Source organism: Dasypus novemcinctus, chromosome 17 (genome assembly GCF_030445035.2).
Source record: "Dasypus novemcinctus isolate mDasNov1 chromosome 17, mDasNov1.1.hap2, whole genome shotgun sequence".
NCBI classification, from domain to species: domain Eukaryota; kingdom Metazoa; phylum Chordata; class Mammalia; order Cingulata; family Dasypodidae; genus Dasypus; species Dasypus novemcinctus.
The window spans coordinates 19,358,926-19,385,087 of record NC_080689.1 but is presented as its reverse complement, the minus strand read 5'-3'; the positions used below and the strand labels follow the sequence as shown (position 1 = coordinate 19,385,087).

The 26,162-nt window shown below is 35.4% G+C and overlaps 1 protein-coding gene across 5 annotated transcripts in view; it reads right to left on the bottom strand.

The window, feature by feature from the left end:
* Nucleotides 1-26,162, bottom strand: part of SLC30A6 (solute carrier family 30 member 6) — a 56,226-nt gene that overhangs the window by 7,768 nt on the left and 22,296 nt on the right. For 4 of the 5 annotated variants that reach the window (XR_009181108.2, XR_009181109.2, XM_012523072.4 and 1 more), the window contains exons 3-13: nt 21,859-21,943; nt 21,091-21,133; nt 16,634-16,699; nt 15,193-15,273; nt 13,818-13,853; nt 13,005-13,099; nt 11,117-11,165; nt 10,232-10,351; nt 8,127-8,229; nt 7,011-7,058; nt 5,054-5,122 (exon numbers count right to left, since the gene is read on the bottom strand). Coding sequence is in view for 3 of the 5 variants with exons in the window: in XM_012523072.4 (XP_012378526.3) it covers nt 5,054-5,122; nt 7,011-7,058; nt 8,127-8,229; nt 10,232-10,351; nt 11,117-11,165; nt 13,005-13,099; nt 13,818-13,853; nt 15,193-15,273; nt 16,634-16,699; nt 21,091-21,133; nt 21,859-21,943 (795 nt within the window). In the remaining 2 variants the exon portion in view is untranslated. Of the gene's footprint in view, nt 1-5,053; nt 5,123-7,010; nt 7,059-8,126; nt 8,230-10,231; nt 10,352-11,116; nt 11,166-13,004; nt 13,100-13,817; nt 13,854-15,192; nt 15,274-16,633; nt 16,700-18,406; nt 18,496-21,090; nt 21,134-21,858; nt 21,944-26,162 lie in introns of those variants that run through there. The other variant, XM_058278355.1, reaches the window with a different exon arrangement.

The following is a 26,162-nucleotide window of genomic DNA, read 5'->3' as shown; positions in this document are numbered from 1 at the left end:
TAGGAAATGAATGCAACGGTCCAGGTTAGAAATGAGAAGGGCTGAGCTAGGATAATAACAGTGGGGTCAGAGGGGTACAGATGGATTCATGATATTTCAGCAGCAGAGTGGAAGGATGAAACATGGTACTGTATATAGCACAGTAAACTCTGTTGTGGATGAATGTGGTCAATAGTACAAATATAAGAATGTTCTTGCATGAATTAAAACAGATAGCAATACAAAATGTTATCAATAGGGTTTTATATGGGCAAAAACACACCTAAAGCAAATGATGGACTGTAGTGAATAGTAATACATAAATATTTTTTCACCAATTAAAAAATTTTTAAATATTATGCTAAGCTAAAGAAGCCAGACACAAAAAAATAGGTAAAATGTAAATACAAATTAATTTACAGAGATGAAATCAGATTAGTGGTTATGTACAGCTGGGGAAGGATAGAGGGATTGAGAGGTGACTGCTAAGAGGGAGGGGATTTTTAGTTCTGAAGTAATGAAAATGATCTAAAATTGATTCCAGTAATGAATGCACAACTCTGTGATTATACCAAAAGCCATTGAATGTAAACTTTACGGTATGTGACTTATCTCAATAAAATTGCTATTAAAAAAAAAAAAAAGATGATCTGAAGGCTTCTAGCCTGGCTTACTAGAAGGATAAGAGATGACTAGGCTTTATGATGATGGTTAAAAGTATGTTTACTAACTCTGAAAAAAATGTTTACCATATTTTATTCTTTTAAAGTAGATAATAAAATAGTAGGAACAGGAATGATCCTGTTTTGCTTAAAAAAAAAATACACATATATACACAGAAAAACACTAAGAATGACAGCACTTATCTCTTCTTTTTTTTTTTTTTTTAAAGATTTATTTATTTATTTAATTCCCCCCCCTCCCCTGGTTGTCTGTTCTTGGTGTCTATTTGCTGCGTCTTGTTGCTTTGTCCGCTTCTGTTGTCGTCAGCGGCACGGGAAGTGTGGGCGGCGCCATTCCTGGGCAGGCTGCTCTTTCTTTTCGCGCTGGGCGGCTTTCCTCACGGGCGCACTCCTTGCGCGTGGGGCTCCCCCACGCGGGGGACACCCTTGCGTGGCAGGGCACTCCTTGCGCGCATCAGCACTGCGCATGGCCAGCTCCACACGGGTCAAGGAGGCCGGGGGTTTGAACCGCGGACCTCCCATATGGTAGACGGACGCCCTAACCACTAGGCCAAAGTCCGTTTTCCACTTATCTCTTCTTGATGGTATAATTAAGAATTCATATTCTCTTTATCTCTTAAGTTCTACTTTGTCTAACGATTGGTACTATTTGTATCATAAAAACAAAAATACACAGTAGGGCAAATAAAAATAAGCAAAATAGCAGATGGTTCATGTTTATTTCTAAACTCAGATTTTTAAAACAATGCATAAATGGCAATTAAATTAGGCAAATAGTTGATTTTATTACAACGTACCTGAACCTACAATTTGGAAGGCTAAATACAGATCAGTACCTAAGAGAGCTAATGTCAATCATGGGATAGAGAAAATACTGATATTGCTTCAATCTGACTTCCAGTTCTGTACATTTAGGGAAGACAAGATATGACTAAAATTCAAGTTGTCTTTGATTACTCACATTTATCTGCCACTCTAAGTTCAGAGTTGTCAGTATACAAAACTGTAAGATTCTGTATACTATTTCAGTTTGATTTGGAAATCAAAGTAATTAAATGAAAACTTTCTGAGTATGAGCTTCAACAGTCTCCTATAATCATGGTACATGTGCTAAAAATGGCATTTTAAAAAAATATATACTTTTTTATTTCTATGGCTTTTGTGACACCTATTTTTGAGAGCTCAAAATCTTCTTTTATTGATTTCTGGGTCTTACTAGGTACTACATAAGTCAATTTCTAGATGGTCAAGGTCAGATTAGTTAAGATGATTGCATTCTTTGGGTTATGAAGTTCCCAGTTTAATAAACACTTTTCTACTAATTTATGAATATTAGTAGTACAATTAAAATAATGGCTACAATGAACTTCACTACTGGGAGAATATAAACTGGGGGAATAACCATTTGGGAGGGCAATTTGCATCAAAAACCACAAAAATACATAGGTATCAGGGAAGCAGATTTGGCTCAACTGATAGAGCATCCGCCTATCACATGGGAGGTCCAGTGTTCAAACCCAGGGCCTCCTGACCCACGTGGTGAGCTAGCCCATGCGCAGTGGTGATGGGCCCAAGGAGTGCCGTGCCACACAGGGGTGTCCCCCACATAGGGGAGCCCCACGCACAAGGAGTGTGCCCTACAAGGAGAGTCGCCCTGCACGAAAAAAGTGCAGCCCTGCCCAGGAGTGGCGCCAAACACACAGAGAACTGACTCTGCAAGATGATGCAACAAAAAAGAGACAAAGATTCCCGGTGCCGCTGACAAGAATACAAGCAGACACAGAAGAACACACAGTGAATGGACATAGAGAGCAGACAATGGGAGGGGGGGGCGGGGAAGGGGAGAGAAATAAAAAATAAATCTTAAAAAAAAACCACATAGATATCTTTGCCTCATAAAAACTACATCTGAAAATTAATCTTAAGGAAATAACCACAGATATGTGCAAAGATTATTATAAGAAATGTTCATCTCCACCCTATTTCTATAAAAATAATTGGCAACAATGCTAAATGTTCACCAGGGAACTGATTAAATAAATTATGCTATAGTCATTTAACGTAAAACTCTGCAGTCATTAAAAATTAAAATGGGATCCCTAGCAGATGGCAGCTGTGGTGGCAGTTTTTTAATCACCCAAACACCCCCATAAAAACAGAGGAACTCGGACAGCACAATAAACCTTTGGACAACATCTATAAAAACTAGGTAACATGACAGTCCCACAGACCACCAAATATAAGCAAGGTTAAGACCTGCAAGGCATCGGACATCTGTGCAGGAGGAAGCAGAAGCAAGCGCCAAGGCATGTGACTGACCTGAGCATCCCCAAGCAACTAACGTGTACTTATGGAAAGCAAGTACAGCCGAGTTGAGAATAGCAGCTGAAACTGGGAAGAGTTTTGAACATTTCAATAATGAGTAATTACACTGGGTATGCAATAAGGTTTGAAGGGCTGAAAGAGTCCGAGTCTGATGTGCTCTCAAAAGTAACCAGGCAAAGGCCGACACTGAGAAGGAACAACTGGGAAGAGAATTTTTAAGCAGCTTAGTAGATACAAAGGACAGAGAAGGTTCAGATAAAACTAGGGGAGAGGATTACAGCCAGGAAAAAGAAAAAGCTTTCACTTCACAAAATCATCAAAAGAGCTAGCTCTAGAGTCATGAATTTAGATACATTCCACTAAAGAACTGCTTATTTTTAAAGTTCAAGAAAACTAATTTCACATGAAAATGAATAGAAAAGGACTGAGGCCAAATTCCACACAGAGTTGTTATATGGAAAAAAAAGAAAATATGTAACAGATACACTTGCAAAACATATGAAAACTTGTTCTTTTTCAAAACAAGCTAAAAGACATGAAATAAGAATGTAAGGAGATGACAGCAAAAAAATTATAAATTTTAAAAATTCACTTCAGAAATGAAGACTAAGCTGGAAGAAATACAAAAGCAAATAAGCAAAACTGTAGAAATAAAACACAAGAAGGTAATCTTTAAAAATCAAAAGGACATGAAGAGATAACGGGATTTGAGAAAAATAATTTAAAAATCAGATTGTCGTCAGACTTTATCACAGCAATGTTTTATGCCAGAGGTGAATGGGTTAATATATCAAAGAAACTCAAGGGAACAAAATGTGTGCTAAGGATTTTATACCAAGCCAAACTGGTATTAAAACATAAAGCCCACAACTGTTTTCAACATTCAGTAATTTAGAGAATACTGTTCCCAAGGGTCCTTCTTGATGAATTCACTAGAGAATAAACTTTAGACATCCAAAGTTACCAGGGAGACATTAATGTAAAGAGTGGAGGACAGTGGAGGTAAAGCAGTTCTCTTTCCACTCAGCGCACATGAGAGCCTGGAGCTAGAGACTCCACGGTGGATGACATCCCTGGACTACCCACCTCTGAAACTTGTGTTATGTTAGAAAAATGAAACCCTATTTGCTTTTTAGAAAATACGGTTGAAGAGTGTTTAATGACATGGGAAACCATTTCTGATATATTATTAAGCAAAAAGAGTTAGTTATGAAACAGAGATCATTTTCTAAGAATATGTGTACAAAAATAAATAACCAAAATATCGACATTTTCTCTAGATGGTGAGATTATAATGGCAATTTTTTTTTCTGAGTGCTTCTCTGTATTTTTCTTATTATTCCTCACTTAGGAATAAAACCAAACAAAAATAAAGTTCTTCTGGTAATGAAGTCCAAAGTGGATTAGAGCAGCAAATTTTATGCTGAAGCAAGTTGTGTTATTAAAACCTTTTAACATATTTAGTGCAATTTCCAAAATTACAACTGCAACTAAAATGAAAATAATGGCATCCTTTCCTTTGTAATACTTCTCGTATTTAGGAATTACACTAAACTATGGGTTTGTCTTATCAGGATAGTCCAGTATTAAGATCAACAACTGCAGTTTGAAAGAAAAAAAAATCCCTCAATTTCAGTTAGGTCACTGAGTCATCTGCATTTTGACTGTACTGAACACAAAAACAGAAATGGGAATCAAAGGCTTAAAAATCAGAGAAATACTTTTTAAAATTTTGTTTTGTTATTTTCTGGAACACTCCGTTTTAAGATGGTTGTTTTTTCTCCCCTACAAGGTCCAGCATGATCTAGCCCCCACCAACATGTCCAGTCTCATCCTGGACTCTGCTCTCCTCCACGGATGGCAGTCTCACTGGCTGTCTTTCTTTTTCCCAGATGCACCCTGCTCCCTTTCAACACAGGGAGATTCCCACTCCTAAACAGACATATCAGATGTGCTTCCACATTTACAATTCTTGCACATCCTGGAAAACGCTATCAAGAGAGATGGCACTTAAAAACTGAGAATTATGTTTTAAATTGTAACTAAAGTAATATGCGGAAACATACCAAAGATCCAAAACCTAGAGTCCAAAAATGCTCATTTCGGACTTCCAAAACTCCATCCAAGGTAGATACCTAATCAAAAATATAAAAATAGGTTATCAGAATTATCTGTATTTGACATTTCCAACATAGTTCAGTCACATTATGGACTAGCTCTAAGGCTGATAATGCCATGGTAAAACCCTGCTCAAGGATGCTGGTAAGCCAAAAGAAGTTCCACACCACTCAAGATACCCTTCCCACTTGTTCGGTAAGCCTTGTTTTTCTAGTGTGTTTACTTCAGTCCTTCTAGAATCAGGCAGGTCCTGATTGCTCACGCTTCACCCCTCCCTGCCCCTTGGTTCAACTATATGGTTCTTTTCATATATCGACATGGCATATATTTATATCTGACATTTGTGTATCAAATTTTTATCCTGATACACAAATTATTTTATAAGAAAACAAATGTTCTTAATCATTTCATCCTCTGGATACCCTTAAAACAAATCTTTGTGCAATATAGGATGTTATTTGGATGTGGGCCAACAGGAAATTCTAAATAAGCCAGATATATAGTATGGCTCATTGGCACAGCAAGCACAGGAGAAACATAAAGGGCCAGGCTTAATTAGCTGAGGCAAGCAGCCAGACCTATGGGTAAAGGGCCTTTGTTCAGTACCTCAGAGAGTTAAGTGATCTGGCAATCCCACTGCTAGGTATATACCAAAACAACTGAAAATGGGCTTGGACAGGTATTTGTACACCAATGTTCACAGCTACATTATCCACACTTGACAAAAGATGGAAGCAATCCAAATGTCCATCAACTATTGAATGGATAAACAAAATGTGTTATATACATACAACAGAATATTAAATATTATTCAGCATTAAAAAGGAATGAAGTTCTGATCCATGAGACAACATGGATTGAACCTTGAAGTCAACATGTTGAGTGAAATAAGTGAGACACAAAATATTGTGTGATCTCACTGATATGAAATAATTAGAGTAAGTAAACTCATAGAGTTAGAATCTAGAATATAGATTACTAGGGACTGGGTGGGGGGGACAGGGAATGGGGAATTAAGGCATTAATTGTACAGAACTTCTATTTGGGTTGCTTGCAAAGCTTGGTAATATGGATGGTGGTGATGGTAGCACAACATTGAATGTAATTAACAGTACTGAATTATATATGTAAATGCAGTTAAAGAAGAAATGTTAGGTTGTATATATGTTAATAGAATAAAAATTAAAAGAAAAAACAGGACTGTACAACACAGTGAACCCTAGAGCAAATGATGGACTATAGTTTATAGTACAGTTATAAAAGTGCTTTCATGAATTATAGCAAATATACTATGCTACGGCAAGTTGTTAAAAAAAAAAGGGTAGTATATGGTATTCTGTATTTTATGCATATTTCTGTAAACCTACAACTTCTCTAACAAAAAAAAAATTTTTTTTTAAGTGAAAAGATAACCTAAAAAAGTGGCCCTGGTTAAACCAATAGCCAGGAGTTGAATATATTCTCCACATCCAAGTTCAATTCAATTATCATATTCCTTGATTTGTTGGCAGGTTGAAACTTAATAATAGTAACAATAATAATAGAAGGAAAATTTCTAGATCAGGATGTTAGTAAAGCAATCAACATGTAAAAGTGGCTTTTGACTTTGTCAAAATCCTAGGTTTGAATATACAATCACAACATTCACAGCACTTAAAAAGCTGATAGGATGGTCTTTAGACCATTACCGTCCACATTATATTTCAAGTGAATTTTGCTTCCAAACTGAGAAGTTCCTCACAATTTTATCACTATGTTATGTATCCTACTGTATTATTATAAAAAAAAACATTTAACTCCCCTAAAATAAAACTCTGGGTAGGGTTAAATAAAGTACTATTTGCACCCACCCTTTCAATTCCCTAAGTATAAATTAGTGAAAGTGATTTTGTCATTCCATCTTACCTCTCTGATAAGTTTATCCAACTGACCAATAACATGAGGTGGTGTTGTCTGGGGGAAAAAATTAAAATAAAATATGAATAATCTGGGTAGAAAATTTTTTTGAAACAGTGGTCCTGAAACTAAAAATAAGTGGGTTTTATGCCTGTCTCTACATTTTTTAATCTTTTTTTTTAAAGGTACATAAATCACATAAAATGTTATATTAAAAAATAAAAGAGGTTCCCATATACCCCACTCCCCACCTCCCCACTCTTCCCACTTTGCAACTTCTTTCATTAGTGTGGTACATTCATTGCTTTTGATGAGTACATTTTGGAGCACTGCTACCCAGCAAGGATTATAGTTTATGTTGTAGTTTACACTCTCTCCCAGTCCATTCTGTGGGTTATGGCAGGATATATAACATCCCGTCCCTGCAATATCACTGACAAGTTTTTTTTTAATCTTACAAATAAACTGCTATCTCGAGAACCAAATAAAGCTTAAAGAACCAACCAATGAACAAAAAATCCCCAAGAAATGGTTAGAAAAGTAACAATTTATATAGGGTCTAAACTTTCCAACTTTTTGTTGTTACTGCTTCTGGAGGTGCTTCTACAGCTCCCAAGTTTTAAGAAAGGTGTGAGGGTAAAAAAGAATGAAGAACAGTGCTTACATACACATCCAGCCCTGGGAAAACTACCTTTCTATCTAGGTGCTTGTCTTGTAGGTGTTCCTATTGTTTGTATGAGTAGTAATTTTAAACTTAGTTTAAAATTTAAAATATAAATTTTTGATGATAGGCAATAAGAAAACAATCACAACCAGACTATATAATAGCCAAAGTATGTTTATTGGGAAAAAATAAATATCTAAAAAAAAAATTAATACTACTTTCACTCGAAACATTATTACAGATGAAGAGCTTTAAATACATGACTTTTTCTTACATTACAAGTATAAGAAAATTTTTTCATACTATATAGGCCATCTGAATGTCATGTGGTTCTTACAATATAAGTTTCAGGATTACTGCTTGACTTCATTTCTAAAAGGGCTCTGTAGTAGCTAAAAATTTCACAATCTGGTGAAGAACATGGCTAATATTAAGCATGTACTTTAAAAGAAGAATTTTACCTGGAGTAAGACTTTCCCACTGTACACACTCATGGGATACATAGTGCCAAATGTCATCAGAGCAATGGCTATGGCAGAGGCAGTGTCTACAGCAAAATAATTACTAAAAGGAAAAAACAATTATAAATCTTAAATGTATGCCTCACTTAAAACTCAAATCTACTGAACATTAATTATCTAAAGTAAAAGGACTATTTTATCACAATTGGCTACTACTGGCAATAGGAGTGTCTGAAAAACAAAACAACAAAATCAAACAAATAGTTTTTAGAAACCTTTCCTGTCAAACTTTGGTCAAAAAATAACTAATTATGGTAATTAGTGTGAAGAGAGATGATGGGAAAAAAAAATCTGTTAGCTGTATTTCCCTACCACATAATTTTCAATCTCCTTGGCAACTAGAAAGATTTAAAATATATTCAATTGTTTCACTGTGACAGATAAAAACTTTTCTGATGCAGAGAGACTAATGGGTTTCATTAGTGATTCTAACAATTTTTCTGAAATCAGTAACTTTCTAATATTCACTACTAAAAATTTTCAAAATTCCCCCCAGAAATGTCACAAGGTAAGATACTCCAGGGATGTGCTATAGCAATTTTGTAGTTGAAGTGCAACATCTTACCAGTAGTTCAGACTGTGTTGAAGTTCTAACAAGAAAGAACAAAATGCCAATGGTACAAGCTGATCATACACTCTTTTGTATTTTTCTCCCACATGCTGGGAAAAGAAACATGAATAAAACAGTCCCTGCTCCTGTGTAACAGGCAATACATATGTAAAAAACATAATGAGGCACGCTGGATACTAAAGTAGAAGTTTCTATAGTGTACATAGATACATAAAGGAGTGAGTGACCAACCTACTGGGATAATCCAGAAAGGTTAACGATGAAAAGAGGACATGATATTTGAGCTGACCCTTCAAAGATGAGCGAGATAATGTGAGGAAGATAGTCCATGTAGGTAAAGGAGTATGGGCATGAAAAACCTAATGCAAAGAAAAACAAAAACAAAAAACCAAGAAAACAAACACTGATGCAGCAAGGAAATTACAAACCTGTATAGATGGAGTGGAGGCTATACTGGCAAAGTTGTTAGAAGCTTGATCTCACAGGACTGACTGTGCTAACAAGTTTTAGTTTTTTTAAATATCTAAAGGGGAGGATTATGAATATTATGTCCAGACTTGCAACGTAAAGATCACATTAGCAGCAACAGAGGAGATTACTAGTGATGTGTTTGAGAACTGACCAGAAGACTATTCTAGTAGCCGAAGGAAATGATGATAAAGGCCTCATTAGGGAAGCAGCAATGAAAATGGGACAGAGGGAACAAACAAACAAACATCAAAGAAAGACTAAACAAGACTTGGTGACCAGTTAGAATGGTTTGGGGAGGGGTCATGAGGGAGGAGAAGCAGGAACTTAAGAATACACTGGAATAGATGGTAGTATCAATTACTGAGATGGGGAATACAAGAAAAACAGTTTTGAGGATAGGGAAAAATAGGTTCAGTTGAAGCAGACCAAAAAAAAAAGCTATCCTTTTTGAAATTCAATAGAGATGTGGACAGGAAACAGAGTTGGGAATCACAGAGGTCACAAATAAAAATAAATAATTATGTGATCTCTCAGAAGAATATAATAAAAATAAGGACAGACTCTAGTAAAATACTAATATTTTAGCCAAAGAATCACATGTCATAAAATGTTAACGTTACAGCAACTGTAAGGACTATTTTCTAAAAGAAATTTTTTAAAAAAAATTGCTTCCTACCAAATACCTCTCTTCCCTCTCTCTCAGCAATAGCAACCATGGCTTAGATTTCTCTCTTACTGTTCTCATCTCTATTTCATTCATCAGGTCAACAGCAGGAAATTTAGACAGTTTTCCTGTATTATAGATTATGATGAGAAATTCTTATTGAATTCAATCCCTTTAATTTTTCAAATGAAGACACTTGACAACAAGACTTCACAAAGCTGACATAGGTCATCAGCAAAAAACACTAGGATAGCTTGACCCCTACCCATCCCACAGATGCCCTTAAAAGTTGGGTCCCAGGAAATAATAACACATTCGGCAGCAATGAATAATACTTACTTAATTTCAATTAGCATGTATGTAATACAAAGAGCAAATGCTCCAGCAAGGTCAATCAAAACAAACGGATTCATTCGGGGAAGGAAGATACTGCTAAGTCCTGGAATAATTCCACACAAACTAAGAAAAAACAAACAAGCAAACAAAAATACAAAAAAGAATATTCATTAGCAGAATTCATGTAATACCACTGAAAACTTTTTAAGAGATGGCTTGTATTTTAGTATCATATAATATACCTTTTAATTTTTTTTTTAAGTTTATTTATCCTCCCCTCTCCCCCCCTCCCGTTGTCTGCTCTCTTGTGTCCATTCACTGTGTGTTCTTCTGTGTCCACTTGTATTCTCATCAGGCAGCACTGGGGATCTGTGTCTCTTTTTGTTGCGTCATCTTGCTGCGTCAGCTCTGTGTGTGTGTGGCACCACTCCAGGGCAGGCTGCAGTTTCGAGGGGGGCGGCTCTCCTTGTGTAGGGGCCACTCCTTGCGCAGGAGGGGGGGACACCCTTACATGGGGGCTTCCCTGCGTGGGCCAGCACTCCTTGCGTGCAGCAGCACTACATGTGGGCCAGCTTACCACATGAACCAGGAGGCCCTGGGTATCAAACCCTTGGACCTCTTATATGGTAGGTGGATGCTCTATCCATATCCGCTTCCCTAATAAACCTTTTAAAGAAAACAAAGAGGAGTTTGGAGCAAAGCTTTCTTACTAATAAAGAACTCTTTTGTATCATCATTTACAAAAATTTTTTAAGGTAAGAATAAGAATCTGATCTGTGTGATTTGTGCAGAAACTTTGGCTATGAATAATCTAAGTTTCCATGATAGGGAGATTTCTTGTGCATTCCTCTTAAATTATGCGTATCATGAAACTCCATAATACCTTACCTTCGACTAAGATCCGCAACATGCTCTTGAAGCCAACTCGTACTAGCAGCTTTAAAAAGAAAATACATTAAGTAATTCATAAATTTTAAAATCGCCAGAAATACTTGATCTCTTTAATTTTGAAAGTAAGTTTGGCCATGACTGTAGAATATAAAAGAAAAAAAATCCAGAACTTTTTCCTCTTTTACACCATTAAGATATTAAGTTGAAAGCAATTTCAACTGAAAAATACAGTTAACCTAAAGGAATTAATGAACTTACATGTCATATTACTATGAACTTGAAGTTTTAAAGGTTCTTTACACAATAATGCAGAGCTTCCTAACACTTGTGTGAGAATGGGTTACAGGTCTACCAACTGATTCCCTTGGCTCTCAGAAGGGTCAGGAGAGGACCTGTTTATGTCTAAGTTATAGTCCATGGAGAAGTAACCTCTAGGCTCGAGTATCCTCTTCCATTTACGCCAGGGTGTTACAGAAATATTCATTTTTTTACATGTACCATGACTGAAAGATTGGCAAGCCCTCCAAAAGGCAGGTAAGAGCAGACTCTGAAGCCAAATGCCTCAAATATATATATTTTTATCTGGTTTATAATTCCTTCTCTGGGTATTATTTCCTAGTGAAATAATAGGAAATGCAACAAGAAATTTGATACAAAGAAGCTGATTACAGCATTATCTATAAAAGGAAAAGTTCGAAACATGTAAAGAATAGACTGTTTAAAGGTATTCATATAACAGAATACTATGCAAGCATTCAGAAATTGTTTGGAGTATTTAGTGAGTAGTAATACTCAAGGCATAATGTTAACTTAAAAAAGCCAGACATAAAATTGTAAATATATATAATTCTAAGTATATAAAAAGATATATTTATATCTATAGAGAAAAAAGTGGAAGGAATAAAATAGAAATGTTATTTCTGGGTAATGAAATTATCAGCATTCTTGTACCTTTCTGATCTTAACAAATTGTTTCCAAATCTTTGCACTTTTGTAATTCTCTGGAGTGAGCACTATACAATTACCATAAGTTATAAAAAATTATTTAAAAAATTCTGATTATGCCAAAATATTTTTAAATCTTGTGGTTCACCTAGCAATTCTTAACTCACACAAAAACAACTCATACTACATAACACTCATGAAGTTGTTTAAGCTTGAATATGCATTTCAGAAGGTTTTTTTCTCGTTTGTCCTAGTAAAGTCAGTGAGACCTAGAAAAGACCCTCACCCATCTGTGCTTCTCTAGGCTCCAAAGCATAGGTCTATGCACATGTCTCACTTCTGTTTTTACTCCACTCCTCCATCAATCAGTGGTAAACGCTTTGTGGGTAAATGGGATCCCAAAACACTGAAATTATTGAAAAGTGCCAATAATTTAGACTACTGAAGGAAAAACTTGGCCTAAATTTGTAAAGTTTGAATATAAAAGAATATTTTAAAAGAAATAAAGTTTTGTTACTTTCAAATACATGTCCATCATTGTCCAAAAGAAGTTCCTGGAAACTTAATTATTGGCGTATAATTATATGCAATTAGCACATCAACTATTCTAATTATACTGATGGTTCTAAAATGTTTTCAATAAGCTTTTCTTTAGATTAAACATTTATATTAAATCATTTGATAAATTTTTCATCTCAAACTATTTAATATATAAGTCAGCCCTGCCTGAGTTTAAATCATGTATTTTCTTATTTTATAGCTTGAATTAGTGAGATTTTGTTTTATAATTTTCTGCTTGGAGAAAATGTAAGAACCTTGGCTAGTTCTCTCTTCTCAGAATATACTTTGCCATTGATTTTTAAGAGTCAATGAAATAAACCAAACCCTTGTTTTTGTAAGAGATTAATTGGATTTTTTATTAAGAGTAAATAAAACATACCTTCAGAGACATAAGCAAAAGGTTTATTCCGAATAGAAAGCATCGTAAACAGGTTGAAAGAAAGTGCCACAAAAGTACCAACTAATAATCTTCCCCTAAAAAGAACAACAACATTCACCTTTATTATTATTTTTTGCAACATCAGTATATAATTTCACATATTGTATATAGGCAATACTAAGAGATGGGAGATGGGAGTACCATGGTTTGGTATTTGCAGAACCAGAATAGGAACTTAGTTTCTAGCCCTATAACCTACGTCTATAACTATGTTTACTATTGTAAACTCTTCGCATTAACAAGATCTTCTAACAGGTAATTTGTTTCAAATTTGTATAAATGCTAATAAAATTTGATTTACAGTATATAGGAGAGGGTCAGATTTCTGATTAAATTGATCATAACCGGTAAGGTCCATATAGTTGGAAACTATGTTGTTAGGTAATAACAATCCTATCTTTCCTACAGGTGCTACTAAAGATTTGGGTATAAATTTTTTTTTAATTATAGAAGACCAGACAAGGTAGTTTAGTGTGTTAATCTGGGTCTGGAAAAGATGAAAGACCTGAAACCAGATTAGAAAGGCCTCCATGTGCAGAATTACAACATTGAGGACTTGGGAACATATAAGGGTGAGAAAGAGTCTTATCAGGATTTAGGAATTTTGTTTTTATGAAGTATCATGAAAATATATACCGTTACACTCTGAACTCTAATAGTGGCCAACTCAACTGTTACCTATTTAATATATCAATTAATAACTGGGAATCAAACTGAATAGTAAATTATGTTACGTAAAAAATAAAATCTCACGTGTGTATCTCAGGTTGCTCCAAAAAGCGTTCTGCACTGAAAGAAAGAAATAATGTATTAAGTCCTATGAATTATTAATTTAAAAAGCTTTATGAAATATATGTCATCAGTCCAACTTAAATAAAGGTCACAAATTATTTTAATGTGATAACCAACTACTGATTATTAGTAACAAGGCAAGGAGTCTCACAAATTATCTTTATTTTGTAATGTGAATCTTTTACTACTAAACCAGTTCAAAGGGGCAGGGACAGATGCAGGACATCATATATTCTGCCATAATCCACTGAATGGACTGGGAAAGAGTCTAAACTACAATGTAAACTATAACCCAGGCTGTGTAGCAGTGCTCCTAATGTACTGTAGGTGAATGAAATGAATGATGAAAGAACTTGGTGATGTGGAAGGAGTGGAGGTATGGTGGGGAGTGGGAGTATATGGGATCCTCTTATAGTTTTGCTTTGTTTTTATATCTCCCCACCCCCCACCCCATTGTCTGCTCTCTGTGCCCATTCACTGTGTGTTCTTCTGTAGCCACTTGCATTCTTGCCAGCAGCACTGGGAATCTGTGTCTCTTTTTGTTGTGTCATTTCTCCATGTGTGCTCTCCATGTGTCAGCTCTCCATTTGTGCGGCGCCACTCCTGGGCAGGCTGTGTTTTTTTCACGTGGGGCTGTTCTCTGCAGGGTGCACTCCTTGCGCATGGGGATCCCCTACACAGGGGACACCCCTGCATGGCACAGCACTCCTTGTGTGTGTCAACACTGCGTGTGGGCCACCTCACAACACCAGCCAGGAGGCCCTGGGTTTGAACCCTGGACCTCCTATGTGATAGGCAGATGCTCTATCAGTTGGGCCAAATCCGCTTCCCCTCTTAGAGTTTTTAAGGTAACATTTAGTATGATCTATGTATCTTTAAAAAAATTTTTTTAATCTATTTGAAAAAAAAAGATAATAGATTGGAAAATCCAGAAAAAAACAAAACAAAACAAAAAACACATCTACCTAGATCCCTTTTTTTCTTTTATACTGAACTATGGATGGATTTAGTAGCATTACAGAAGGTAATTTAGGAAGCAGCTGTGGCTCATGCAGTTGCGCTCCCATTTACTATATGGAGGACCTGGGTTCGATTCCTGGGACCTCCTGGTAAAAAAAAGGCATCCCAGACCTGCGCTGTAAGGTGCAGACAGGAAAAAAAGAACGATAAGGAGAAAAGTCTGAAACATGAAGGAACTGTACTATCAAAACACCAGCACTGTATTTTAATTTGTAGACCCAATCAAATCAGGCATTTGTGTCACTTGATTTCTTTCACATTCCCAAAGGTGTCACAGGTGGGATTAAAAAGACAGTAAAAAAACAGACAATTATACCTTTCTTTTAATATAAAGAGAGCTCCCAACTGTGCCAAGACTGTGGAAGCAAATACAGCCAGGACTTCTAGTCGTTCAAATCTGCAACCAGAAAATTAAATAAATAAGCATATTCCTTTCAATTCACAAAATCTCTCTACAACACATTTACATTCATTTATCCACTCCCTCAATACATACGTGCCTAATATGAGACAAACACTATGTTAGAAGGATAATCCTTTTTAGAAGGTTAATCAAACAAATTCCTTAAAAGTGTGCCTATTTGTACAACATATATTTATTCCCAGTACCCATCTACGATTCTTATCTTTCTGAAATAATCATTTACATAATAATAGCTAACACTTAACTGAGCCCATTGTGTCAGACAGTGGTCTAAATGTAAGTACCTCTTCTTTGTTTTTTGAAAAAAAAATCTATTTTACTGATACATATTAATAAAGCATACAATTCATCCAAGGTGTAAAATCAATGGTATTTGGTATAACTACATAATTGTGCATTCATCACTTCAATCATTACAGCATTTTCAGTATTTAAATAATAATAAAAAACAAAAAACAGAAAAACAAGAAAATTCTTCACCTCTCAATCTGTTTCCCCTGCTGAACACAGCCTGCTTTATTTGACCATTCTTGTACAATTATTTATTTATTAAGCACTTTTATTGAGATATAGTCACATACCATATGATCTATCTAAAGTATATAATCAATGGCTTTTAGTATAATCACAAATTTCAGTAACACGAATGCCTTTTTTTACATTAAAATTTCATGTTTACTTTGCCCCACCTATTAAGTAAATAAAACCTGATTTTGTTCAAAAGAATATAATTTCAATGAATGCTTTGACAGAGAAGAACAAGGGTACTTTGGTCCAAGAGTTTCTTTGCCAAAGTAGAATTCTTCTTTCAAGTTGTTTCCTTGAATCTGAAAGGAACTACTTTTTCCCTTATATTTTTAAAAATCTCTAATATAAAAGATTACCTTCCACCTTCTAAGAATTTACAGAAATTCAAAAACAGAAATAGTCTCAAATTCTTTTAGTCCACTGTTATCACAAATCCAAAGTTAAGATAAAAATTCATTTCTACCACTGCAGAATATTAAAATAAATTACATTTATTTTGAACCTCTAGAATTATACATTTACATGAAAATCTTTTGTATTTTCTGTAACCAAAATAAGAGATATCTGAAATATTACAGACCTTAATGTGAACATTTTATTAATGGTTTATATTTTAAACATTAATGTTTCTTTTCTAGAATTCTCTTGGAATATGCTTTTCTTTTTTACCTTCGTATCTGAGCATTATTCCACTAAGCAAGCAGCATTTATTTTCTAGAAATACTCTGCCTAGCTATTTGCTGCCTACTATAACTATTATTTCAATAACAATAATTCAGCAGAAAGTAAATTAATTTTAACTTACCCAAATGAATAGACAGGGCTAGGCTTCCGCATCATTACCCAATAACTTATTAGACATGTCATTAAACTAAGTAAAAAGAAAAATAAAGTTGGCATTAGAAGTAGAGCTAAAAGAGAACAGGCAGAGAGAAATTAAATATTCAGAAGTTGTAAATTGTTATGAGTTATCAGTGTTTGCACAGACTAAATGGAAGGTAAATACTTTTAATATATTGTAATCTAATCACAAGAATCCTACCACATGGTCTACTTGAAAGATGAGATAGTTTAATATTTAAAGAAATTAAGATGATTAGTTTTAAAAAAAGTTATGATAACATCATTGAGTCAGTTAAATGGAACCTAAAATTAAACTCATAATTAACTCTCCACTCAAACTGTAAGTTATTCATTCTAAATAATTTCTATAATTGAGATTAAAAAATGACATTTTAATTTTACTCTATGCATATAAAATAAATTTTAACTTTGATACACTCTTTAATCTTTTTAAAAAGTTAAATATTAATATACCTTGATAAAGCATTTTAGATAAGGTATAATTATGTTAATTTTCCAAGAATAACAGATAGTCACTATAAAACAACCTATTACAATATGAAATTCAGGTTAACAATGGTTTGTTTTAGACCCAATCAAGTAGATTTACTTATCTGACTAACGAAAAGACATCAAGGTCTAAGTTTTTTTTTTTCAATTTTTTTTCCTTTAAACTACTAAGTATTTTACAATGCTTATATGGAAACATAAAAGGCCTGATGAAGCAGGAAGTCAATAGGCAGTCTCCCTAGTTCAAAATTTCTCACTTTTAGGTTATTAACCGTACCTCGTTTTTGTGTTTTTTGTTTTTTTAATCCCATCCACAAGGTTATAGTGGGGACTTTTAAGTTCTTACAAGATGATCCTGCTCCCTGGCCACAGTAGATTCATCCAGAGGTAGGCACCTGACTCAAACTGGGTCAAATTATTTCCCCAGAAAAATATGAAATTGAGACACTAAGTCATCCCAGGCTTAATGTGGCTGTTTTCTTGAACAGTGGAAATGTAAATTTGGATGTTAGTAGCCATTTCTACTCCTGGAATGGGAAGCAGAGAAAGCTGGCCTAAAGGAGTAAAGTAGATTGAGAGAATCTAAGAACAGAAGAATAGAGATGAGAGATGGAAAGAGAGGACAAGTCATAATCCTTCAGTAAGCTAGTCTTGAGGTCCAGCTAAAGCTCTGCCTTTGGGTTCCTTGGAACATCCCTGAACCTACAGATTAAGGATACTCCAACCCATTTCCCCAAGAGACTAATAGCTGCTACCAAAAATGCCATGGTAAACTCCCTTAGTGTAACTCAAACTCATCATGACAAAGTTCTCTTAGCCTTCTGGCTTCACTCTTCATCCAAGTTAGCAGGAGGAATTTGATATTACATTGAAGCAATGTTAACAATCTGGTGGTTATGAATGGATAGTTTTCTGAAATTGGGCTAGATAAAGCCTGTCAAACAAGTAAGTTTTCTTAACTATTGAATGTTAAATTATAAATTATGAAATTTTTCTTTGAAATCGTGTATATAATTTAAAGTGTACTCTTCGCAAATATAGATAAGATCCCATAATAAGAAACCTGAAAAATTCATTGACTGTATCTGGATATTAATTTTTGAAAATTCAACCTTTAAAAAGATGGACAGACATCTTAAAAACTTTTATGGTAGTTCATCAATTTTAAGAAGCACTTTTTTTCATCTTCATATTTTAATAACCCTGAAATCAGTTTGAGTCTTACCATCTTTGGTGAATCATAGCTGAAATGGTAGCATTTTTCTCTTTCTTGGGGACATACAATATAATGATTTGTCTTAAAATTGATGGGATCTAGGATTTAATGAAATATGGTATATTCATCTAGTTCACTTCCCATTACTATATAAATCTAATAAATCAGCACTCATTCACTGATAAATCACTCAGTAATTTTAATTTCATTTATATTTATGAATTAGTTTATTTTTAATTAAACAGAATTGTACCAATTTATACTTCCACCAGCCATGTATAAGAATGCCTGTTTAGCCTACACAATCTTGAGAAAGGAAGAACAAAGTTGGAGGACTCATATTTCTCATTTTCAACACTACCACAAGGCTGCAGTGATGTGACTGTGTGGTACTGGCAGAAGGACAGACATACAGATCAATGGAATAGAATTTAAGAGCCCAGAAAAAAATACACAGCTAGAGTCAGCTAATTTTCAACAAGGGTGCCAAGACCATTCAAAGGTGAAAGAATAGTTATTTTCAAAAAATAGTGCTGGGACAACTGGATAGCCAAATGCAAAAAATGAAGGTGGACCGCCATCTTATATCACATACAATAAGTAAATAAAAATGGATCAAAGGCCTAAATATAAGATCTAAAACTATAAAACTCTTAGAAGAAAACATAGGTGTAAATCTTCATGACCTAAGATTAGGCAATGGTTCCTTGGTTTCTTAGACATGATGCCAAAAGCACAAGCAACAAAGAAATATATATATTTACATAATTTGGGCCTTTTGTTCTTCAAAGGACACCATCAGGAACGTGAAAAGATAATACATAGGAGTAAATTTTTGCATTTCATGTATCTGATAAGGGATTTCTATCTAGAATAAATAAAGAACTATTATGACTCAACACGAAAAAGAAATCTCCAAAAACTAGGCACAGAGTTTGAATAAACATTTTCTCCAAAGAAGATATATAAATTGCCAATAAACACAAGATGCTCAGCATCAGTAGTTGTTAGGGAAATGCAAATCAAAACTACAGTGAGATATCATTTTACACCCACCAGAATGGCTACTATTAAAAAAACAGAAAACTACAAGTGTTGGAGAATATGTGGAGAATTAGGAACATCATTCATGGTGGAACTTTAAAATGGCACAGCCACTGTGGAAGACAGTTTGGCTGTTCCTCAAATGGTTAAATATAGTGTCACCATTTAACCCAGCAATTCCAGTCCTTGGTAATTACCCAAGAGAAATGAAAAGTTATATTCACACAAAAAGATTTACATTAAAATTAATGCTATAACAACATTATTCATAATAGTCAAAAAATGAGAACCCAAATGTCCATCAATTGTTTTGAAAAAATTTAGTATTAGGATTATAATTGAGCAATAAAAAGAAATGACGTACTGATATACGCTACAATTTGGATAAACCTCGAAAACATTATTAAATGACAGAAGCCAATTACAAAGGACCACATGCTATATGATTATATTTATATGAAATGTCCAGAATAGGCAAATCTATAGAGAAAAAAAGTAGATTAGCAGTTTCCAAGAGCTGGTAGGGGGGATTTGTTCATGGTTATGGAAGTAAATATGCAAAAAACCACTGAACTGTACATTTTAAATGGTTGGTGTGTGACGTATCTTTCAATAAAGCTATTCCTGTTTCCCCAACACCCTCAACAATAAAGACATACTCAAATTTTATTTAGCCAATCTCCCAGGTAGGACACAGCATCTCAGAGTTTCAGTTTTTTTTTTTAGGTAATGAGGCAGGGGATTGAACCCAGGACCTAGTATGTGGGAAGCTTGCACTCAACCACTGAGCTACACCAGCTCCGGAGTTGGTTTTTTTGTTTCTTTTGGGAAGTACTGGGGATAGAACCCGGGACCTTCAGAATAATTTTAATTTGCATTTCTCTTAATAGTGGGGCTCAGCAACTTTTCATAAGAGCCATTTATACTTCCTTTTGTGAATTCTCCATCTCTTTTACTAACTTATTCTTTCCTTTTAATTTTATGGTCTTTTTATTATTAGATTATATTATAATCTTCAAATACTATCAAAATCAGCCCTTTATCTGGGATAAGAATTACAAATATCTTCCCTGGTTATTGCTGTTTTGACATTGATTATAGTGGTTTTTGCTAGGCAGATTTTAAAATCTTAATATAAATGAATTTATCAATATTTTCTCTCATGGTTTCTGGGTATTGCCATCCTCATCACATTTATCAAATACTAAATTCTCATAAATGTTTAGTCCATTACTGGACTTTCCTACTGTTCTTTCCATTCTTTCTCATTTGTTTTTTCATTTAAACACTTGAATCAGCTTGTCTAGTTTGATTAACTTAGGGAGAATTGACATATTTTACAATTTAAGTATTCCTATCTAAGTAAATGATAAGCCTTCGTATTTTTTCAGGTCTTCTTTTGTCTGTCAGGAACGTCCTGAAATTTTCTTAATATAGAGCATGTACAAATCTTAAGTTTATGCCTGCCTAGTTATTTGTTTTTATATAAATGGGATATGTTCTTCCTTATATCTTCTATTTGCTGTTTCTGTGTATGTTCTATGTTGTGAATTTTATTTACACAGATTACTTTTCTTTAAAGAAAACTTCATGAAGTCAATGCAACAGATTCCTTATTCAAACATTAAGGATATTTTTTTAAAACTTACCTAAAAAGATCAAAAATGGTCAGGTAAGTATAGGCAGTTAAAGCTGCAAAAACAAAAAGACTGAGTAAAATGTTACTGAACCCATTGTTAAGAAAATATAGCAAATCGCTAAAATTGTTTACACCAGGGGTATCCATTACCCAAAAAAGTTGTGGGCCACTGACCACCTCATATACTAACAATTTTCTAGTAAATTTGATCAATATATGTAGCCAAAGTTGGTTACACAAAAGCTCACTTTTGAGCCTGGTTTCTCCATCAGGAGGAATGAACCAGCAAATTCTCAAAAGCCCTGTAGCTTTTGCATCATTAGCCATTTTTTTGCCTGCTCTGGTCACATCAGTACTACTTTAAATGTGTTCTTTGGATAGCAGGAAAAAAATAAATATATATATATAAACATAAGGAGTTAAAGCACAAGAAAAATATTACAGATATCCCTTTTTAAGTAAGGAAAATCCAATAAGTCGAAAAATCTTATTTATGAACAGCATAAAGTTTTAATTTATCACATTAAAAAGAAATGTTTAGAAATAACTTTAAAGTTTTTTTTTATACTAGCTCCTTTAAAATGATAATGATTCAACAAATGAACCAAACTTTATTGTTTACAATGCACTTTCAAATACATTCTCACTTAAATCATGTTAGTTATACAAATTTCAGGACAACATACTCTATGCAAAGGAAGCTATACCTTTATTCAAAATCAGAAAAATAAAAGTGAAACTAAAAACTAAATCCCGAAAAATAAAAATGGTGACATACCTATACTGTTAGTAGAACTGCACCACATAAGCAGGAAACCAGTACATATTAAGTTTACTGTACCAAAGAGTAGTATCTTCCAGGACTGTGAAAAACAAAATCACTCTTATTCATACGGTGCTGATAAATTTGACAAGGTCTGTTCAATTGGCACTAATTCACACTTCTAATATTCAAAGGCAGAAGCACAACTTTCTACATGTCAAATTCTCTATATCTACCAAAATTATCATCAACCAAGTTACTATTATAATCTAAAAATCTAAAAGAATAATTCTATAAGGAGAATTATCAAGAAAAAATAAATTCTAACTCATAAACTTCTGAATGGTTGAGAAAACACATACAGTAACAGTATGAATTTGGTGAATCCCAAAAAGAGACTGTTCTATTAATATTATTCCTGTGAATGTGATGCCCTTGACTGCATTAGATTTACTTCAGATCACTTGATTAGACTGCTTTTGATTGGACTATGTCAGTGGAGCATAACTTGAATCTCCACCCTCTTGCTGATCTTATAAAAATGGAGATGTGTGTGTGTGTGAGAGACAGCCAGCCAGCCAGCCAGCCAAAGAGAGCTCTGCCATATTTTATCCTGTCATGTGAAAGAGGATCTGAGGATTGCTAGCAGCCAAAGCTGAAGCACAAAGTCCCCAAGAAAATGGGCCACAGAGCAGCTAAGGCTGAGGAGATGAGCCATATGCCTGATGCTCACCGCTGAGCTCCAGGAGATGGTAGACTCTGGAGGGGAAGGCAGGGACCTTGGCAGAGAACAGTGGCCATCTTGCTTCATTGAGTGGCAGGACCCCAGGACCACTAGTAGCTGACTTTGGTGACAAAGCATCTCTGCTGATGCCTCGATTTGGACATTTCATGGCCTTGGAACTGTAAGACTTTACTCTAAATAAAATTTCCATTATAAAAGCCAACCCATTTCTGATACTTCGCATTGGTAGCCCTGTGGCAAACTAAGAAACATCCATATATCATTTGTCTCTTTAAATATATGGGGAAAGACAATGATAATGCAAATGAGGCAAAAGGTAAGCAGCTTGTGAATCTGAATAAAGAATATGTAACTAAGTTAAGAATTGACAAATAATTATGATTACTGAATTATATAGATGCTTTTTATTACTTTCCAGTATCTTATAGAATAACCAAAAGTTAATACTTGAAATTACTGAAAGACTAGCCTTACCCCTGTTTATAGTTATGCTAGACTGGTTTCACCCTTGTTTATAGTTATTCCAAACTGGTTTCAGCCTTGCTATTGTAATGAAAACCACTGCCCACCCTCAGCACCCCCACCCCCCAGCCCTGTTTGAATCCATAAAAATCCTGAACACCTCAGACTTGGAGAGACATAGTTTAGGCTGATGGGCCCTCTGAGCTCTTTGCTATGTGCTAGCAATAAAATCTTTCTCTCTGAAACCCTGATGTTTGAGGGACTGGTCATTTGAAGTGCATATGGGCAGAAAAACTTGCATTTGCTCAGTAACAGGTACAAGGGAGTTTTTAATACTAATTTTTTAACTTTCTCTGTAAGTTTGCAATTAAATAAAAGTAAAGTCACATAAACATGGAAAAGGTAGGGCTACAAAGTTCATAGAAGAGGCAGGATGTGAGACAGGACTTGAAAACAGCTAGGATTTAGTTAAAGGAAGGAGGAAAGGTATTCCAAGAATAAAAGAAGAAATCAAGTGAAGACTCTTTTGTTTTTGCACTGCCCCCACTCCCTAAACTTATGCATGAGTGAAAAGAGAGGGGAGAGACTGATTTCTGGCTGACAGGGTAATGAACTTTCTAAGACACTCTGGTAAAACTGGTGAAACTCATAAAAAGCCTCTGGAAATGGTCTTAAAAAGGAAAACAGCAAATAAAGAAACATCTACGCAAGAAAATCTGTAGTGGATGTGGCTCAAGCAGTTGAGCACCCGCCTCCCACACAGGAGGTCCAGGTTCAGTTCCCGGTGCACCTAAAGAAATCGAGCTGATGCAACATCATTGGTGCAACGTCACTGATGCCACAAGCAGGGATGGGATGTGGCTCAAGCAGTTGGGTACCTGCCTCCCATATGGGAGGTCCTGAGTTCAGTTTGCAGTGCCTCCTAAAGAAAACAAGTGGACTCAATGAGTGGACAAAATGAGGGAGCCACCTCGGGGTGGGGGGGGGATTCAAAAGAAAATGAAATAATAATAGTTTAGAAAAAAAATCTACAAACACAGATTTCACATTGGCATTATTTATAATTGCCAAATGTAAACAACCCATGTCCATCAAACTTTTGAGTGGATAAACAAAATATGGTCTATACACACAATGGAACATCCTCCAGCTGTAAAAAGGAATGAAGTTCTAGATCCATGCAACAACATGGACGAACCCTGAAGACATCATGTTAAATGAAACAAGCCAGAAACAAAAGGATAAGTATTGTATGATATCACTGATATGAAATAATTAGAATAAGCAAACTCACAGTAGTCTGAACCTAGAATATAGATTATAGGGGACTGGTTGGGGATAGGGACTAGGTAGCTAAGGCTTAAAATGTACAGAGTTCCTATTTGGAATGATGGAAATATTTTGGTCATGGATATTGGTGACAAAAGCACACTGTGAATGTAATTAACAGCACTGAATTATATAACTGAATGTGGATAAAAGAGGAAATGTTAGGTTATACACATGGTAATAGAATACAATTTTTTTTTTTAAATTCATTAAACTGTACTACACAAACAGTAAACCCTAAGTTAAAAATTATGGCCTGGAGTTAATAGTGCAAATTTTTAAAAGTGCTTTCATCACATAACAAACGTACCACATCGATGCAAGGTGTTAATGAGGGTATATAGGAATCAAGTAGTTTATGCATGATTGTTTTGTAAACCCACAACTTTTCTAATAAAAAAGAAAAGAAAATCTACAAAAAGTGGATTAAGAGTGGTAAAAGTCTACAGTATTTGAACCAAGACTGTATTCTCCCTTTCTTCAGCGAGGTATAGATTCCATTCGAGATTGTTAAAGCCAAGAACACAAGGCTCTCTCCCCTCACGGTTCCCAGTTGGAGGAATTTCGTCCTTAGAGGAGCACAATGTTTCTTATCCTGCCTACTTCTATTTGCTACTGAGGCACTTACCCAGGCAAGTGCGGTCAAGAGATGGGCGCTCCCTTCCTCCCAACTCCAACTGTGGAACAGAGGCTCTACTGTAGGTAAGGTGCACTGAGAACACTGGGACCCAGATCACCCTTGCCTTGGCTCATGAGGAGGCGGTTCCATTACAGGAGAGGGAAGTGGAGAGGATCCAGGCTCCTGGCCACTACCCTCCAACAAGTGATTAGTTCTAAGAAGAGAGCAGCCACTAAAATAGAAGCTGCCTTTGTCCCCACTCCCAGCTCCAGAGCTCAGGCTAAGAGATTTTGCCAGAGGGGAGAAACAGGCCTTAAAATAGACAGCTCCTAAGACTGTCAAGCCCACCCAGCTGGGGCAGAACAGTCTATTCAACAAATGGTCCTGGGAGAACTGGATATCCATAGCCAAAAGAGAGAAAAGAGGATCTCTATCACATACCTTATACAAAAATTAACTCAAAATGGATGAAAGATGTAAATATAAAAGCTAGAACCATAAAACTAGAAGAAAATATAGAGAAACAACTTCAGGACCTTGTAGTAGGTGGTGGAGTCTTAAAAACCTTACACCAAAAGCACAGCACAAGCAGAGAAAGAAAAAATGAATAAATGGGACCTCATCAAACTTAAACATTTTTGTGCATCAAAGGACTTTGTCAAGGGGAATGGGTGTAGCTCAGTGGTTGACCAACTGCTTTGCACGTACAAGGTCCCAAGTTCAATCCCTGGTAACTTCTATAAAACAACAAAGAAGGACTTGACAAAGAAGGTAAAAGGGGGGAAGTGAATGTGGCTCAAGCAATCGGGCTCCCATCTACCATATAGGAGGTCCAGGGTTCGATACCCAGGGCCTCCTGGTGAAGGGAAGCTGGCCCGTGAGGTGAGCTGGCCCAAGTGGAGTGCTGGCCCACACAGAGTGCTGCCCCATGCAGGAGTGCTGGCCCACGTGGAGAGCTGACGCAACAAGATGACACAACAAAAAGACAGAGGAGGGACAATAAGTGACACAGCAGACCAGGGAGCTGAGGTGATGCAAGAGAATGATCACCTTTCTCCCATTTTGGAAGTTCCTAGGATCAGTTCCCAGAGCCGCCTAATAAGAATACAAGCAGACACAGAAGAATATACAGCGAATGGACACAGAGAGCAGACAATGGAGGAG